At 44.7% G+C, this 20,012-nt stretch overlaps 1 protein-coding gene across 29 annotated transcripts in view; it reads left to right on the top strand.

The window, feature by feature from the left end:
* KCNMA1 (potassium calcium-activated channel subfamily M alpha 1) overlaps positions 1–20,012 on the top strand; it is a 730,062-nt gene that overhangs the window by 346,518 nt on the left and 363,532 nt on the right. For all 29 annotated transcript variants that reach the window (XM_046026770.1, XM_046026771.1, XM_046026772.1 and 26 more), the window contains exon 3: positions 18,616–18,677. In XM_046026770.1, the coding sequence (XP_045882726.1) occupies positions 18,616–18,677 (62 nt within the window). The remainder of the gene's footprint in view (positions 1–18,615; positions 18,678–20,012) is intronic.

The raw sequence follows: 20,012 nt of genomic DNA, 5'->3' as shown, positions 1-20,012 counted from the left end.
AAGAAAATATTTGCACCAAGCAGGTGCCATAGGATTTGAAATTGGGGAAGAGGGCTGACCAACTGGTGTTGCTTCTGCCTTAGGGGGATATATCTTAGTGACTTCTGATAAAGGGAACTTTGCAAGCGTTCTTGTCTCTGGTGCTTCTGATGATTCCATGTATCTCTTCTTGGTGAGGGGTTTAGAAGAAATGGCAGTCCTTTGCCAAGAAATTGCTTTTTTGGAACAAATCATTTGCAATAGTAATGTGTGCACTGAGATAAGTGCCATTTTAACTGTAGCGTGCTGTACCCCTGGCAAAGAATCTTGAAGATGACTCAAAGCTTTTTTGAAACACTGCCATATGATTAAAGAAAAGTGACTTAATGATCTAACATTTAGCATTATTCTGTACTAGTTTTACTCCTAGACTGGAAAATAGTTACAAAAATAGCTTCATTTATTTAGAATGAGAAATATCATACAGATAGATGCATGTATTTATATATTTGCTTCATTTTGCAAATTATGACCTGTAGAAATAGTCCAGTATATGTGACCAAGAAGATTAATTTTGGGACTCTGCTTGGTCCTTCCCATTCATTCATCAACATGTATTCATTGAGGATGTGCCTTATGCTGGGTGCTGAGAGAGCCAAGGGAGGAATGTTAACACTGAGGACACAGCTTCAAGGAGTTTGTCGTCTAGATGAGGAGACAAGGCACATACACAAAAATAGTTAACCGTATGTATTGAGTAGTATGGAATGGAGAGTCCTCAAAATACGAAGAACAAAATGTGCTTTGGAATACTAAGCAAAGGGAAGTTGGGGAGTCTATACGTCATTGGAGGGTATTCATTCATTCACTCAATTATGCATTCATTCATTCATTCACTCACTCATTTATACATTCTTTCATTCTGTGATTCTATATAAGGCATTTACTATGTTCCATCCAGCAATCTGGGTGTTGGGATTATAGCCAAGATAAAATGGACAGGGCTCTGTCCATACAGAGTTTATCTTTTCTTGAGATTAGACAAGCAATAGACAAGAAAGGAAGTAAATAAGCAAAGTGATTTCCAAGTATGGTAAGCCAGTAAGGAAAATGAAACTGTGTGAGGGGACAGACCAGTGCTGTGGGTACCTGCAGACACATGCACACTCACCTGCACACCCAGGATGCAACTTGAGAATGGGTAGTCAGGGAAGGCTTCCGTGAGGAGCTGGCCTGAGCTCAGGCCTGAATAAGGAAAGGGAGCTTGCAAATGTGGTGGAATTCTGTCCTTGCCTTGAAGAACCAGGAAAGTATGCTTTGGAGGACGGGAAAGGGACAGACATTGTATAACATTTCAGACTATCTGAGTTCCTTTTCTCCTAAGGTATGGGTTTGGAAGGCTCTGCATTAAGGTAAAACCTCAGTATTTCTCAAGTGAATCAGTGAATATTCTGGCAGAAAGCTGGTAGCTGTTGACAGGTAAGAAGTTTTTTTGTGTGTGTGTGTGTCTTTCAGTAAGATCATTCTGGAATGAGAGTTATTGGTGTGCTCAGTGCCAACAGGCGGGCGTCATGCTGGAAAATTATATTTAACATTTATTTATAGAGCACTTACTATATGGAAGACACTGTGTTGAATGCTTTACAAATATTAACTTATTTAATCTTCATAACTCTTTGAGGTAGTTGCTCTCCTTACTCTCCTCTGACAGATACAGGAACTAAGCCATAGGGAGTGACCTACTCAAGGTCACACGGCTTCTAAGTGTCTGGGTCTACAGTCTAGCTCTTTTTTTTTTTTTTTTTTTAAGATTTTATTTATTTATTTGACAGAGAGAGAGAGATCACAAGTAGGCAGAGAGGCAGGCAGAGAGAGAAGGAAGCAGGCTCTCCGCGGAGCAGAGAGCCCGATGCGGGGCTCGATCCCAGGACCCTGAGATCATGACCTGAGCCGAAGGCAGTGGCTTAATCCACTGAGCCACCCAGGCGCCCCTACAGTCTAGCTCTTAACCACTGTGCTTCCTCTCCAGGAGAGAAGGGATCACCCACGTCACTCAGGACATTGCAAAGTGTCCTCATCCCAGATTGGTAGAAAGAGAAGAGGGAACTTTTTCCTTGGTTAAGGGCTCTAGAGCTACACTGTCCAGCAGAGCTCTCTGTAAGGATGAAAACCTTCTCTCTGTGCTGTCCAATGAAGTAGCCATCAGCCTGTGTCTGTTAAGTACTTGAACTGTGACCTAGTCGGACTGAAGGACGGAGTCTTCAAATTTTATTTAACTTTGGCTCATTTCAGTGTGAAGCCTGAAACCAAAGCAATATAAAATATTTTTCTGTTAAACACAACTGTGTTGTTTCATAACACTCATTTGTACTAAATGCCGCAACTGTTGTATCACGTAAGACACTGTTGTATTGTAGAAGGTGTAGTGGCGCACACAGGTTGTTTCTAGTAACCCCTTAATGACTTTCAATATGAATAGCATGTTGATGTAAAATGTATTTGGCACATACGGGGTTACGCGTGCAATATCTGAAATGTAAATATCACTTATTTTTTAATTTTTTTTTAACTTGTGGGTACTAGGCAATTGAAAATGACAGATGTAGCTTGAATTCTATTTCTGTGGGATGCTGCTGGCTTGAAGTTCGCCCTCAGGCCACTCTAGAGGGTGGTTGGTCAAAGGGAAAGAACCTATTGTGTTTTTGGTGGACACTGAGCCATCGTCCTGATGACCAGTCCTCCATGGACCCCTGGACCCTCACCTCTTCGTTCCCATCCCAGGGACCAACGTGAACTATTGTGACGTAGCTTTGTGGGAGGCAGACATTTGTGGGAACTCATACACTGCACGTATCCACCATTTTGCTTTAAAAAAAAAAAAAAAGGATGTGGACTTGGTTGGTGAGGGATCTTTGATCTTTGAACCAGATCCTGCTCATGCTGTTCTGCTCTTGCCTGTTTCATGGCCAGAACTGAGGCCTGCATTACTGCTGGGAGGAAGCAGCTGTCCACCCATCCCCTCCATTGGGGCCAAACCCCGCACCTGGATCCAGAGGTGCCAGGGCACAGGGAGACAGGTGGCTGTGCTTGCAGAAAGACCACCTGTCAAGACACTCAGGCTTCCTAAATCCCGGTGGCAGCAGATGGTCAATCAGTGCAGCCCCTTCTCACGTGCCATCTGTGTCCCTCAGAGGTGTGGGATGCAGCAGCCTCCCCGTCTGCCTTGGTGTCAATGGGGGTGGGGGGCGTGTGTGAGAGAGGTGGGGCTCCTCCTCAGCAAGACTGAGTTCACCGAGGACTATTTTTCTAGAATAACTCAAGTGGGGATTTGGAGGAACCAGGTGGTTTCTCCTTTTGCCAATGCAGAGCCCTGACTGCCTGCGGTGGGCTTCCATCAGCCCAGAGTCCTGAATCATGTCGAATCTTCTGCTTCCCTCTGCCTGGAGATTCTTCCCACCCACTGCTCAGGTGACAATAATTTTCATATACACGCAGTGTGTGCTTTTACTCAGGCTGCACATTGTAATTAGCTGAGAAACTTTATTTTCTAATACAGCAGACAAATGCTGATGCCTTTTCCTGCCTCCCTGGGAGGCTTTGGGGTTATTGTTTGGTGATCTGGGTTTAATAGTAAACAACAAGTGTTGGAGAGGATATGGAGAAAGGGGAACCCTTTTACACTGTTGGTGGGAATGCAAGTTGGTGCAGCCACTTTGGAAAACTGTGAAGATTCCTTAAGAAATTAAAAATAGAGCTTCCCTATGACCCTGCAATTGCACTAGTGGGTATTTACCCCAAAGATACAGATGTAGTGAAAAGAAGGGCCATCTGTACCCCAATGGTCATAGCAGCAATGGCCAAGATCACCAAACCGTGGAAAGAACCAAGATGCCCATCAACAGATGAATGGATAAAGAAGGTATGGTCCATATACACAATGGAGTATTATGCCTCCATCAGAAAGGATGAATACCCAACTTTCGTATCAACGTGGATGGGACTGGAGGAGATTATGCTGAGTGAAATAAGTCAAGGAGAGAGAGTCAATTTTCATATGGTTTCGCTTATTTGTGAAGCATAATAAATAATATGGAGGACATTGGGAGATGGAGAGAAGTGAGTTAGGGGAAACTGGAGGGGGAGACAAACCATGAGAGACTGTGGACTCTGAGAAACAAACTGAAGGTTTTGGAGAGGAGGGGGGTGGGGAATTGGGTGAGCCTGGTGGTGGGTATTAAGGAGGACATGTATTGCATGGAACACTGGGTTTGGTGCATAAACAATGAATCTTGGAACACCAGAAAAATAAAAAAATAAAAAATAAGACCTTTTAGAAACTTTAAAGTTCTCCTTTTCATAAGGGAACCACCAATGCATTAAGTGGATGTTTCTCCAAATGTGTCAAAATTACAGGGAGAGGGGAATACAGTGTGCTTGTTGAAAATGCAGAGTTCTGAGTCATCACTCAAGCCTTAGGAATCAGGATATCTGGAAAATTTTGAACAAATATTTAACAAAAACAGAATTTATGACGAATAGCCCCAGTGGATCACAGGTACACTGTGATGTCAACATCATTGTATTAAATCATTGACAATTTCGTATGGACATTTTTTTTATCCCTTGTGATTTTAAAAGGGCCAAGGAAGAAGGCTAATGCAAAATTCAAAGGAAGTAACCTCTAATGATTCTCACTGTTAAATTTAGACTTCATAAAAGAATTTTCTATTATGGGGCACAAGACTGGAAAATATGCCCATCATGTATACATAAAGCAGTAAACATGCTATTTCCTTGGGTATGGGAGAGAGGGTTGTTTATGGTTTGGGAGCAAGAAGGGGGTCGGAGCAAGAAGGGGGTCAGTGCTTACCTTTTTTGTCCCCCTTTGGTGTGGGGGAGGGGTCTACTATCATAGCTATCCAAGAAAACCTTCCAGCCTTGATGCTTCTTTACCAAGGAACTCTGAAAAAGCTGATGAAACTCTAGAGTTGCACCAGGTGAAGGTTTGGGGGACACTGACAACCTCATAAACTAAAATTCAGGAAACATTTTTGGTGTCATGGATTAGAAGAACAAAGATAGGAAGTCAAACCTGAATTTGAGGCCCAGCTGTGCCTATCAAACACACATTTAAGCTCCCTTTGCCTCAGTTTCTCCATCCTTACTATGGAGATTTCCTCTTCCTTCCTGAGAACAGTGGGTCCTCCTTCCGTTCAGTTCAGTGTATTTAACCCTAACACCATCTTGGTGTTTCACTCCGCATGCATCAGTGGGACAATGGTTAAGAAGCTTTGGATGTGCTGTTTTCTGCATGTAAAATGTTTGTCTTATGCTAGTTGACACCTTCTTATCCTTCCTCCCTGGGGAAATTGCCTTGAACCTCACAGTTGACAAAGCTCTCCACTCCTTTTCAGACACCTCTTTACCATGTATAATTTTTGCTCTCTAGTGTGACCATGGGTTGGGTGTTTGTCTTTCCTCTAGACTGTAAGGTCCATGAAGGCAAGAGCCCTCTTTGGTTCTCTGCTGTATATCCAGGCTTAGCACAAGGTGTGGTATACAGTAGTCACTCAATAAATGCTTGTGGAATGAATGACTGGATGGATGAGTGGATGGATGGTGGAGACAGAAACATGAGTGACACACTCTTTGCCCTTGCAGAGACACGGGCAAGAGACTGAGAGAAAAACGGGTGACAACAATGAAGAATGAGAGAGTGCTTTGAGAACGTCTCCTCAAGGTCTTTCAGGAGTTGCCTTCAGTGAAGCAGCAGATGAGGTTAGGGAAGGCTAAGAGATGCCACCTTGTCTGCTTCCAAATGACTTGATTTTTCAGTAGAAGAAATGAAGGAAGGAAAGAAAGAGAGAGGAAGGAAGGAAGGAAGGAAGAAAGGAAAAAGAAACAGGGCCTTTAAAAAATCCAATCACCCTGTGTGTAGTTGAAACAGCATTTAAACAACATCTAGAATGGGAGCTTAAAATGATAACTGTGGCTGCTTCTGGAGAGAACATGTCAAGTAGACCTGCATTCTTCGGAAGGTTGGTCAGCCCAGAGCACACAGGAAAGCCAAATTAGTGCCAGAAATTTCTGGCAGGGAGCGGAGCTTGAACCAAGGGAGTTGGGTCTGTCTTTCCTCTGTCTTAGACATGTCTGAGAAAAATGCGCAGAAGCATGATCTTTGGTTCTTTTGATTTTGGAAAACTTGTGGACAACTGTTGTTTAGCACTACTTCTTTCCGACAAGAAAGGGAATCTTTCATCAATGAGATCCCATTTTCCATTTGTGGTACTTTTTGATTACTTTCTTAAGAAACCAGTCTCCTCAGCCACACCATTACAAGGCTTGGCTGAAGTATGTCTTCAGAAATCTAAATTTACATATCAGAAATGGGGGTTTTAATAGTCTTATCGGCAGTAGTGACATATCTAAATTCATGACGTACCTTCTTATGGAGAAGATTTAAGACCAAAACCAAAACATATTGCTGGCATTGTACAGCACATTGAACTAGCGTACAAAAATGATTTTGAATAATATTTCAAGAGAGAGTTCTGGCCAGTTTTCTCCCTTTTAGAAGCCTTCAAAATTTATAGATATTTTAAGGGGATTTTCTCCAAATAGTACAGACCCAAACAACCCATCTAAAATGTTTTTAGCAACTTTTTTAAAAAATATTTTATTTATTTGAGAGAGACAGTGAGAGAGAGCATGAGCGACGAGAAGGTCAGAGAGAGAAGCAGACTCCCTGTGGAGCTGGGAAACCGATGCAGGACTCGATCCCGGCACTCCGGGATCATGACCTGAGCCAAAGGCTGTGGTCCAACCAACTGAGCCACCCAGGCGTCCCACCATCTAAAATGTTTTTACACCCATACTCAAAGAAGACAGAATATCTGGAAAGGATTGACTTTTGGAATTTTTTTCTGATGGCCTAAAGCAGTGATTCTCAAAATATGGTCATTTAACCAGCAATATCAGCATTGCCTGGAGGTTGTTAAAGATGCAAATTCTCATGGTCCCCCAGACTTACCGAATTGCAGTCTCTGCAGTGAGGTTCAGCAATATGTGTTTAACATGCGCTGTGGCTAGTTCCCATCCATACTCACATTTGAAAACCACTCTTAGGCTACAGTATAAATGTCTGGAAAGGCTTTTGATGCTGGGAACCTCATCTTGGCATCTGTCATCCTCCTCTGTACAAGAATCAAAAGTAGAGTTCAAGTTCTATAACGCAGGACCATTCTCTCCTATTCTGTATCCCGTGCCAGCTCACCTTTCAGTCTGTAGTGGGCACTTGGCAACTACATGCAATGAATGAGTGACTGAGCAGCTGTGGAATGGTGTGGGTAGTTCAGAGAAATGAATTCTTATGCATAAAGATCTTATAATGGAGGGGCGCCTGGGTGGCTCAGTGGTTTAAGCCTCTGCCTTCGGCTCAGATCATGATCTCAGGGTCCTGGGATCGAGCCCCGCATCGGGCTCTCTGCTCAGTGGGGAGCCTGTTTCTCCCTCTCTCTCTGCCTGCCTCTCTGCCTATTTGTGACCTCTCTCTCTGTCAAATAAAAAAAAACAAAAAAAGATCTTATAATGGAGTAGACAGGGAGGGGAATTAAGTGATCAGGATGGGGCTGTGCTAAAATACACAGCCAGATTATGACGAGAGCCCTGAAACCCCTGAGAAGGTGATGGTTCTCCCCCACATATAAATGGAAAATTTGGCATACCCATACAAAGACTTAAGGACATCCACCTCAATTCTGATTTCTCCTTGATAACTGTGTCAAAGCTCTTAAAAATAAGGAATACAAAATTCTTCCCATATTTTTGGCTCCTCCCTTGCCGAAGACAGTCTGTGTGCCTGCTCTGCCTATAGAGAGACTGAAGTAGAAAGGAGACCTGAACATCATACATACACATGCTCTTCCTCGCTTTCAATGGCCTTGAAAAGACAACAAGTAGCATTACATAGACATCCCTCTTTCTCCTGTTTCCAAAGAACATGGCTGAGAGGGGCAGGAGAGCTATGTTACCTAGCCATGTTTCTGTCCCTCCAGCCCTACCACATGCCCCATGCAAGTGGAGTTTGTGGTTTTTCTGATTTGGTCTCCGGTGAGCCAGAGCTGCGGTTCCGCTGTGTGGCATTATTCGCCTCTGATCGTCCCTGGGCCATGGGGAGATGGGTGAGATGTTGCAGGAAGTAGGGCGGCAGCTGGGGCTGTGGTCCAGCCTTTCTAAACGAACAGTGATGCAGTGTGGCGTGAGCCCCCTCCCCCACTGAGGACAGCCATAATTGCACGTGTTGAGATGTGTACCACTGACCCTTGCCTTCTGATTTTCCGTGTTGTTGGGACGGGAATGTGTGAGCATGAGGAATGCTCTCTCATGAAGATTTCTACTTCCTTCAAGAAAGGCAGCTTGTTTGTAGGAGTACCACAGTAAATTCAAAAAGAATTTTTTTCCAGAGGTGAGGGAAGGAGGGAAAGATGTCAGGAGTGGACAAGCTAGTACCTTTTCTTTAGACACTAGGATCTCAACCTACCACAAACCTTAGCACAGGGGGCTTCCTTGTTTCCTTCTTACCTAGATGGTATTTGCCAAGTTCAACCCCTTTGTCATGGTCAGCTGTTGGGTCTACAAAAGAGGAAAAGCAATATGTTTCTTTGGGAGCCAAGCACATGAACCTGAGCCTTTATGGTCGAGCCTGGCAGGGCATAGTGGGGCAGGGCACCGAATCTGAAGGCTTGTCAATGTTGGTGTCAGTGTTTTATTGTCAGTTGAATCATTATCATCTTTGACCCACTCTTGACGTGCAGGGTTTTTGGTGGCCCTGCTTTCCAGGTTGCATTGACAATCTTTTTTTAAAAGCAACACTTTTGGTGGAAAAATGATTATTGTAAAAGATAGAAAGTTTAGGTTGTTCTAGGGGTGACTTTAAGGCCCTACTAACCCACTAAGTGGCTGTAACTAAGCCATTGCTTCAGCTTGGCCCTGAAGTTCCGACCTGGGGGACCAAACATCTTGTGTCCATGATATTATCTTTTAGAGGTTGTTACAGGTTTTAAAATCTTGTAAGCCAAAGGTGTACATTCTTTTCTTTTCTTCTCTTCTCTTTTCTATTGTGCTAAAGGATACATTCTTTTAAAACTCCCTGTCATACCTGGGACTTTAGCTATGTTTACCCAAATACATAGTAGGTTCTGGCTCTAGTCAGAAAATCTGATTCCTGAGAAATTCATAGTCTTCTTTCTGTATCTGTAATAGACGAGGCTGAAAGTGGGAAGGGAGGTGGGGACTCCTGTAAGTTCCTTGTGGCTAGATAGGGATAGATTCTGGAACCAAGGGGAAATTCCAGCTTACTAAGGAATAAGAGCAAACATCCCAGCGAGGCAAGAGTCACATGTATGTAATAGCAGTTTCGTACAGGTTCCCACTGCCATGGAGAGGAGAGATATTAGTATCCCTCTGGAAAGATGATAATGTTTGTTTTGAAATTGAAATATACCAATAGGTTTTTCTTGCAGAATCTCAGAATTTTCCTTCTATTTTTTATTGTGATTAACTTCATGTAAGATTTGTCATTTTAACTACCATTAAGTGTATAGTTGAGTAGCTTAAATACCTTCACAGTGTGGTATAACCATCACTGCTATCCATCTCCAGAACTTCTTGATCAATTTAAACAGAAACTCTATACATATTAAACAAGAATTCCCTATCCCTTTCTCCCCCGCGAGCCCTGGCCATCACCATTCTACTTTGTGTCTCCGTGAACTTGACTTCTCAAGGTTCTGCATGCAAGCGAAACCATGCAATGATGGTCCTTTTGTCTGGCTTATTTCACTTAACATAATATTGCCAAAGTTCACCCATGTGGTAGCGTGTATCTGAATTTTTTTCCCTTTTCAAGACTGGTATTCCATTATACATATAGATACCATTTTGTTTATCTGTCCATCTATCAGTGGACATGTGGGTTGCTTCCAAAGCTGCTACAAATTTGAGTATACAACTATGTCTTTGAGTCATTGCTTTCACTTCCATGTTTGCCTTCAATATTCTGTAAGAAGGAAAGCAAAGATGGCCATAAATTTAGTCCTTGGTGATGGTAAGTGGCAACTCGTGACTGGACAGTTCTACGGAAGTTTTCTCATCTTATGAATCTAATTAAATTAAAAATCCAGTTGGCCAAATCTACATGCACTTATGCCAGACAATTTCCCCACAAGCTCATTAGGGGCAAACTTGGGAGCTCCATCAGCAAATGGAAATTTTCCCCCAGGATTTTCAGTAATTAGACAAGAAAGGTCTCTCAAACTTTAGCCCTCGAATGGAAGGCTTTTATCAAGCTTGCCAGTGCATCAGTTTAATGCTGTTCATAAAAATATGTGAAAATCAGGGGCACCAGGTTGGCGCGAGGGGTTAAGCCTCTGCCTTCGGCTCAGGTCATGATCTCAGGGTCCTGGGATCGAGTCCCCGCATTGGGCTCTCTGCTCAGCAAGGAGCCTGCTTCCCCACCCCCCACCTCTGCCTCCCTCTCTGCCTACTTGTGATCTCTCTCTCTCTCTCTCAGATAAATAAATAAAATCTTTGAAAGAGTGTGAAAAGCAACCTTTTAAGTTTTATATGATGCTATGGTATTTAAGATTTTAGTGTCATTAAACCTCAATTATCAGGAAGGTCACAGGTTTTAGGGAAAGTTTTGACCCAATGTTCCAATTGCTTTCGATCCTTTCAGTTTCCTGTTTTCATTTATAATAAATTGGGGCTTTTAGAGGAGCACGTTGAACTCTTCTGCATGTTTGTGTTGTACAGAATGAAACGAAACCCAAGATGTAACGCTGTTGACATCTCCATGGCAGTAGGGAAACACTGACCTGCACAAATACGCACAACTTGTGCCCCGGAGTTACAGCAACATGGTCCCTCCGGAGGGAAGAGATTGCGCAACTGATGTATGATTATGCCCCTAATTCTTCTTTGGGGAAAATTTAAAAAAAAAGAAGAATCCAGACCCTTGATATCCATTCCATATTAGTCAAATTCTCCTCTCCCCTCTGAAAAAAGCTCATTATTGTGCTTTGTCTGTTTGCTAACAGATGTGTGATTTACAATAAAATTGTTTTTAGTCGCTTGCATTGAGAAGGAACCCTATTATTTTCCAGGATTTTGTTTTTATCTATGGTCATTCTGAAATTACCTAATTTGGAAATGGGCAGAGACACATTGCTAGGAATGTGATTGGTTAATAAATACTGATAGAGACCCAGTATTTGTGAGTAATGGGTAGAGTATCAGTTTATCTCTGTGTCCCTTGCAGTGTGTGTGTGTGCGTGCACGTGTGTGTGTATGCATGCATTGCTTATACGTATATATTTACATTATTTTGTGTATCACTTCCTTATGACACGTACTTCACTTTGTTTTCACACATTCCCAGTCCCGATCCTAATTTAAATTCTCAGCTTCTTCCTGTAGCACTCCTGATATCTGCCACCTTATAACTGAACCTGTCTTTCAGAGAGACATAGTTTTCCTCACTTCTCCGTAGGTGGCTTGTTTCTTTATAGCCCAGGGACCCCTGGACAATCTGGGCCTCCATAGCCTCTTCCATCTTGGTGCAAAACCTTTTCTCTTGAGGTTCCTGCCATCCAGCTGAGTCCTTACGCTGTCTGACCTCCCAGGTGCTGACATCCCATTCAGGGCGGCTCGATCCCCGACTCTTCCTTCCTTCCCCCTACCACAGCTGCAGCCATCCCCTTCTGGTCTGCACACTGATCCTCTCGCTACCCCTTTGCCTCCCAAATCCTCGACCTCCTCAGCCGGGATGCTCTCCAGTCCCTCTCCACTCCAGCCATGAGTCCCTTGGATCCTGCCTTCATGGGAACTATACCTCATATCTTTCTGGGGTTTTAAGCTCCAAAGTCTTACTCCGTGAGGGTCCATGTCCTTCCAACTCTCTTTTGCTTTCATTACACCCAGTGTCCAAACTTATTCTCCTGACTGTTCTCCAAATACACATTTATTTAACAAATATGATTGAGACACTTTGCTAGCTTCTGGGAGTTTAGTGATGAGCAAAAATGGACAGGCAACCTGTTTTCATAGAACTTGCAGTCCAGCGGAGGAGAGAGAATTTGATCAAGTGATTGCACCAAAAAATGTAAAACTTTTGCCATGCTAAGTGCTACAAAGTACTCTGTTCATGGGGGAACTCTCTGCATTAATGGCAGGAAAGTGGCAGCAGAGCAGAAATCTGAAGGATGAATAGTCTATGAATAGAGGTAAGACTTTTTGGAGGACTTGTGTAAAGGCCCTGTGGTTGTTGGGGTGGGGAGACACACATGGTGAATAAGAAGACCTGAAATTTCAATTAATTGCAGTCTATAGCAGAGGAAAGGGGTCAGAATTTTCAGGGTCTTGTAAGCTGGGATTTTTTTTTCTTCATACCCAAAGCCATGGAAGTCATTTGGAGCAATTTAAGGGGTGGGAGGTCCTCTCCAATTTGTATCTTTTGTCCTAACAATCCAGTCCAGTCTGTAATGAGTATGGCTTTAAGTATTGCATTATTGGAAGCACCAATTTAAATGCCCCCAATGGCATCAACGTTTTCACTAGGCTTCTGTACATTTGTATAACTCTTATCTGGAAATCCCACGTATTTTATAATTCTAAATAATGACTACTGAAAGCACTTCTTTATTCTTTTTTTCTTTCATCTTGAACATATCTGTACTTAAACCATTATTTGGAGCCTTGGCTTTCAGTGAATCAACTTGCAGCCTTTTTGTGTAAGCAGTTCATAAGTCAAAAGTAATGTGCCAGAATGTTATTTTGGAAACTTAGGGGACCTTTGGATGTTTAAATGGCACTGTCAAAATATTGGTTTTATATTTTACAAATCTTTTGTTATTTGGCATAACAAAAATACCTTTCTTGGTAGCAAGATCATGTCTTCTCATGAGAATGGTAGAAGGGTGAGGAAAACATTCGTATACTGGCCAGACTGGGAAGAAAAACGTATCCTTTTTTTTTTCCTTAAGAAAATACTGATATTCAGAGTGTGAGCTTCTCTGGGCAAAACCTACAGAAACGTGGGCTTTTCAAAGATTCACAGATGCAGGAGGAAAGGAGACTGAGCGAGACCTCCCCCACTCATTTTTCCCTGTAGCAAGAGCAGAATGAGGCATGGAGCCACGAGAGGGCCAGCCAGTGGCCCCTCTAGGTTGTGCTGTAGCACCTGCTTGAGCAATTGATTGTACTACAGGACACACAAAACCATGAATCTGAGTGTCCATAGGATTCCTGCTTACGGTTATCTGAAAGAAACCCCTCTGACCCACATTAGTGACACGCATAATGGCCATCGTGCTGAGTTACAATGACACACACATGACATCTCCTTGGCGTCAAAGAACGCTGCCTTCTCCAGCCCAAAGTTTTGAGTTCTTTCACTGTGTGCGAAAACCTACCTAGGTCCTGATCCCATGACCGTCTGTTCCAACGGCCCATTTCACTGGTCAGGACGTGGAGTCCTGGAGGTGAGAAGTGATAGGCTCAAGAACATACAGCTTATAGGGGCAGTGGGGATTCCAACCCACGTGGGCCTGCACCCTCTCTGCCACGAATCTGTCTGCTGATGTGCTGGTGCCTGCCTTTCCCGGCAGCAGACTGGTGGAGTGGGGATGTCAGGGATTCCCGTTCTTCTCCCTGGCTTTTCCATCTTCCCCTTCCCCTCCCACTTCGGCGGTCTGTGCTGGTGATGGTGGTGTTGCTTCTGGGTCCTCTCCTTCCTTGGACGTCCCAGAAGTGTCCGTTCGTATGTGTGGCATTTATCAAAGCCACAGGGGACTCCTTAGTAATTTCAACTTCTGGATTCCATGCTCGTTGAGGGCAAAGAGCAGGCCTGACTTTGCTCTCTTTGTTTTCTTTTTCCCTTTCTCTCCCTCTGGGCTTTGCACAAAGGAGTTCAATAAATGTCTGTCGGAGCTGTTAAATTCACCAGACCAAACATTTTAATTTGGACAGTGGAATGATGTTATCACTCATAAACAAAACATCCCCACATTGTTTTGCCTTGGGAGTTCTCATATCTATTGTTTTTATATAGTGAATTTTATTGTATATAAATTATACCTCAATAAAAAAATAGTGAGGTGCCTTTGGGATTTTATGTAGAAAATGGTCCATTTTCGGAGGGGTTGCTGCGGCCAGTAACTGGCTAGGCCCCAATTAAATGTGCAGAATCATTAATTAGGGTCATTTGTTCTGCTGTGAGCTGAGAATGTATAAAACCTGCTCAGGAGAGAATTAATTCATCCTCTTCTCTGTACTTTCTAGAGTACTCCTAGCATGATTCTCAAAGCCTCCAGGCCTCATACATATGTTCTAATGGGCTAATTGTTAAGGCGACATTTGTAAATTAATCTCTGACTTGAGCTAAGTGGTTTCCCCTAATGGCTTTAATTCAGTGACTCCCATTCTTGGCCATATATCAGATTCACTGGTGGAGCCTGTGAAAGATAGAGGTGCCCAGCTTGCCCGTCCCCCCAGCTGGCCGTTCTCTGGTTCCAGGGCAGGGGGAAGCCATCTCTGTTTTTTAAGAAATGCCACTCCTGTGAGGGGATTGTGATGGGAGCTGCCTTTCTGAGCCTTTGCTCCAGTCAGTGTCTGGAGGCCCCTGCAGACTCGTGACTCGTGTCTTCTGAAAGCACTTGGGTCGAACTCTAACAACTTGGAAACCAGTTTCTAGCACAGGCACCATGTCAAAGAGCCCACCTTCCTGATTCTTTCCTTCTGTGTTCATCTCACTGGGACTGTCCTTTCCATGAAGATCCTCAGTGACCTGACAGGGGATATTCTGTGCTTTGCATCCTGCTTTCCATTTTCATGAACTTTCTGAGACATTTGAGAGATCTCCAGGGCCTGCTGGAATGACTGTCATGAAAATATCTGTGAACATCCCCTCTCTGTGCTCCATTTATCATCAGGCTCCTGGTGCCAGGTGTTATGGACAAACCTTTTTTTTTTTTAATACAGTGTGTGTCTGTCTGTGTCTGTGGGTCTGTTCCTGGCATTCTTCTGTGCAAACACATGTAGTGTTTGACCTTGTACTTCTGAGAACAGATATTCAAGGGTACCCTTTTTTAAATGACATTAATCAAATCACTTTTGTTAGGTATCCGGCACCTCCATGAATATCGCTTAGTACTTCGTATCACCACATAGTCTGTAGGTATTTTTTTGTCAACCTAAGAATAGGGTGGCTCGTGCTGTTTCAGGTATCCGTGATGATTTGGTGACCCCAACCTGTGAAAAGCTAGAAAGGCTCTGGTGGAAGTCAGCACACAGTGTGCCTTGAGAGGAAATGCTCATATTGTCCCATGTGTCAGACTGTGTTTACAAGGTCTTGTTTGCAACAGCTTTGTGAAGTACTTGGTTATTGGAAGGGGCTAATGTGACCCTGCTGCTGGAGGGCTAGCTCTTCTCCATCTCGGGTGTTATGCTTCTCTTGGCCTCATTTTACTGTGTCCCTTGGACTTCAGTGCCTTTTATTCCTGGGACTATCGAGGCACATGGAAGGACTCCCAGTGGACTTCCCCCTTACTGAAGGGATGCCAGAGTAGCCAATACAGGTAGGGAGAAGGGACACATTGAGAACAAAGAACATATTGAGACAAGAACCCCTGTGGTTCCCCCCCATCCTTAACTTCTCCCGTTTATATCTCTACCTAGTCAATACCTCATTGTGGATTGATTATACGTATGCCATACAACCGGGCACTAATTGCATCATCGCATAACGTAACATAGGTGTTACTATGTAAGGGTTACTCCACAAAAAAGTATGTTTCATGACTCCAAGTGGATGGGCGATTTGTCAGAGCGAGAGAGAGAGATAAAGGATGGAGAGAGAGAGTGCTAGTTCTTTGCCAGGGCCTTGTAGAAGACGAATCTTTGTTGGATTCCTGTTTTCATGGTGTAATCCAAGGGGCTGATGCATTTTCTGTAGCACTTGGATCCAGGCTGACAATGTAATCAAGCCTGACATGATAAAGAGCCATTTAGCAAGTTTAAAAATCACCTGCCTAGTTGTCTTAATCCTGAGAAGCTGGTCCCCTCCCCATTGATCATGTCAGTCGTGGAGGCCGGTGGGTGGAACAGTCAGACACCCTGTACCTCAGGAACAAGGCTTCTGGCCCACCGTGTGAACCCAAGAGCAGGTTCACTCATCAGGATCTTCAGTTCTTGGAGGTCATTTTCCTTTGGGTTACTTCCCTCCCTCACCCTATCAGAGAGATGCTGATATTTGAGTTTGCATCTTAAGAAGCTAGCAGGAGTCCTCCCCTCCTGTCACTGGCTGATTTGCTTAAATAAGCTGCACATTATTGCCTGTCACAGAGGCCGAGTGAAGGCAGCTGGGACAAATCAGAGTCAGCTACTTGGTCTGGCCCCCCAGTGCTGGGAAATCCTCACCATTGCAGGAGAGCTTAGATTCTGAGTGTGTTGCATAATGATGTAGATGCCTTTTGCAAGGGCTTCCATCCTCCTTCCTCCCCTCTTCCCTGCATCCCTGCCCTTCCCTCCCCTCCCCTCATGGACCTGTATAGCTGGGTCTGACCAGAGCTCAGGATTCACACACACTCACACACACACACACACACACACACACACACACACACACACACACTCTAGCCAGCGGAGATTAGTCTCGGTCAGCTGTTTATGAATGAAGAAGAGGTCCTTCCCCTGTGTCCTGGCCACACCCCTTCCCTTTGCAGCATTTTGAGAATGAGGTCGGGGCCAGGATCTAACCGCGTATGTCTCAGAAATAGCAACACAGATCAAAGCTAATCTGAAGCTATTTGTTTTGGTGCCTCATTCAGATAATAGAGGGGGGAAAGCCAGGCTCGTTTATGTTCTTGTTTGTTTTTGTGGATGGCTTTACAAAGAATGAAGGAGTGAGTGTGAGGGGAGGGCCTGGGGTGAGCCTGCTGCGGAGATTAGCCCGGAGAGATGGTGATGGCCCGCAGCGGACTGCAGTGCTGTCTTGGATTCAGCTGAAGCGTGGTTTAGTTTTGAGACAAAATGGAAGAATTAAATAAGTCCCAGTGGTGTACTGCTTTACCACTTCCTCTCATAAGGATAGTTTGTCAGGTGCTGTGAAGCTGTGTCTTCCTTTCGCAACGTCGGGCTGTTTGTCACTGTCGGTGTTTACTGTGCGGTCGGCCGCCTGTTCGGCCGCCTGTCCGGCCGCTCCATGGGGCTCTGCAGTGTTTCCAGCGAATGCCGTATGCAGAGTTCATTTCCTCTCCGCCACTTTGGTGCACACACACAGTACAGATATGTGTGTGTGGTCCTTTCTCTCTCTCTAACACACACACACACACACACACACACACACACACACACACACAGCTTGACCATGCCCAGTCATTACATAAGCTGGGATTCCTCTCTCTCTGCCAGCTGATGCCAGAGGACGGCAATATGTAGATACTCAGAGGAGACTGACACTTCTTTCCTTCCAAAGTCCCTTTAGGAGATTAGCGTGTCTGAAAGGTATTTGCTGAGCCCTGGCACTGTGTGTAGCAGTGGTGTTGACTTTTGTTTTCAATCTTCGCATCTTTCTTATTTCTGTGCATCCATTTAGATGCCCTACTGGTCTCCTCTGTGAAAGACTAAATAAACAAACTGGGATGGAGAGTGGGGGCAGAAGTGTCGGTGTCTGCCTCAGCAGCGACATATGGCTTGGATGGGCTTCCGTGTGACAGGTAGCCTTTGGAGGAGATGCCAGACTGTCTTCTAGATCAGCGGGGATTAATTCTGAGTGAAGAGTATAAACATGAACAGGGATGCTTGTGTAGCTGGCTCTAACGTATTACCAGATTTGGCTTTCCTCACCTAAACTGTTTCCAGAATACTTGAGAGGTGTTATAAGTATACGCACACATACACACACACACTTGTACAAGCAGCAGATTGATGGTTCTTGCCTGGAGACAGGAAGTAAATCAGGGTTTGCGTAGGCTTGGGGGCAGGAGTAGGGACCGACCGTTCTTGGGTGTCCCTGTGAGGGGTGTAACCGGGATTGATGAAAATGTTCAAAACTACATGACAGTGATGGCTGTACCACTTGGACAGTTACTCAAAGTCATTGAATTGTATGCTTAAAATAGGTGAATTTTATGGTATGTATCCGCTGCCAAGTGGTGTCTTGGCAGAGCTGTGAAAAATTGATATTCCCATATTTGAGTTCCTCTGGGCCAAGGTTGCATATAACATGACCCATTGTATCACCTGAATGTTTGCCTGCCCTTCCCACCAGAGTGTGCTGACTTCAGTTGTGGAGAAGCTGGGCCCTGCTGAGGACAGGGCAGGATGAGAGCCATAGATCCAAGAGTCTGCCCTGACCCCTGTTGGCCAGCACTGAGGTTGCTGCCCGCTGCGAGGCACGAAGGCCACATCAGGGCGTCCGGTGGGGGCCTCCAGGGACTGAGATTCCCAAGGGGACCCCAGAAAGCAGTCGGAGCCCTGCTTCCCAGCTGCTGCCGTGTGTGTCAAAAAAACCCCAAACACGAAATACGAAGCTTCCCGGTGTCGGCTCTTAAGTGATGACATTTTCCTCTTCTTTTGCAGGTTGTCTTAGTCTTTGCTCTGAGCATTGGTGCACTTGTAATATACTTCATAGATTCGTCAAAGTGAGTATTCAAATACGTTGTCTTGCCCTCTTTGCTAAAACAATCATGAACCTCTGCATTGATCAAGGGATTTACTTTAACACGGAAATTTGGAAGGCTGTCCGTGGAAGGCAGGGCTACTCTGGGCTGGTCTTCTAACTGGGAAAACAAGCTCTCACGAGGAAGGTTACTTTGACTCTGCTCGTACAAGAGGGAGGGAGTGGTATCTGAGGGTAAGCCTTTTTGCTGGGTATTATTTATTTTCAAATAGCTGTTTCCTGTTGAAGTATTTGCACTAACAACGTCGAGAGACTAAGAGGGCTCTGGTATGAGTATCCAGCCATTGGGAGGGTTACACTTATCCAGCCACCGAGGGCCTGAGCCATTCTTGCTATGGGTGGAAAGGACCTCTTCTCATGAGGGTTTCTGATGCTGTCATCTTACTGGAGGTCAGGTTAGGAAACGTGGCTCTGTCCTTTGCCCCTATCAAGCAGAATATTCCATGGGAGCATTGCTTGTTAGTGCTTCTTGACTTGTGAGGGTAACAGATGGGATGGAGGGGTTCATGATGACTCCCAGAGGTGCAGGCCCATGGCCATCTAGGATTTCCTAGAGCAGACATTCATGCAGACCCCTGGGGTGCCAGTTGAATGAACTGGTACTCTTGGGTGAGCCTACGGTGGTGTCTTGTGACAGGGTTTAATACTTTATCGGAGGCAAAAGAGGTCACTGAGCAGAGCTGGTAGGTGGCGGCCGGCTCTGCCCTGCTTCCTGCAGGCGTCAGCCCGGGGTGCCTCATCTATTCCAACTGTTCTGTTGCAAGCTTGAGGCTGACAGCATCTGGGAAGCTGGAGCTGAGCTGGTCTGATGCGCCTTTCTGTGTGACATGAACTTGAACTCTTGGCCAGCATTGTCCACTGTGAGAGTGGTTTCATCTCTTTACACTCTATCCATGGTATGGCTGCCTACTAGAGTTTGACTCCAGGAACCTGCTTTGTGTCCTTGTTGGTGTACACCCGGTGTGCCTGAATTCTGAGCTTCATGCTCTTTTTCTGTGGCTCAGGATGGTAGTAATTTCATGCACGCCTAAATTCTGAATTTCTCAGAGGCATCTGGTCACCAGCCAGAGGATTTTGTGCAGTGCTGAGGGTGCTGAGGCCAACATGCCATGTCAGGGAAAATAAAGAAAGCATCCCTTGAATCACTTGCCTCTGGGAATCAGCCAAGTCTGAGAATCTCAGAGGTCCTTTAGCCCGTCCCCATGCACAAGGCTGGACTGCTCTCCCCTGCCTCAGGGAGAGGGCCCTTTCAAAATCCTCCGGAAGACAAGATTCTACATGTGCCCTCCTTCAGCTC

The sequence above is a fragment of the Meles meles genome, chromosome 13 (assembly GCF_922984935.1).
Source record: "Meles meles chromosome 13, mMelMel3.1 paternal haplotype, whole genome shotgun sequence".
In the NCBI taxonomy this organism is placed as follows: domain Eukaryota; kingdom Metazoa; phylum Chordata; class Mammalia; order Carnivora; family Mustelidae; genus Meles; species Meles meles.
Note: the sequence above shows the minus strand (reverse complement) of the source record. Positions and strands in the feature narration are given on the sequence as shown.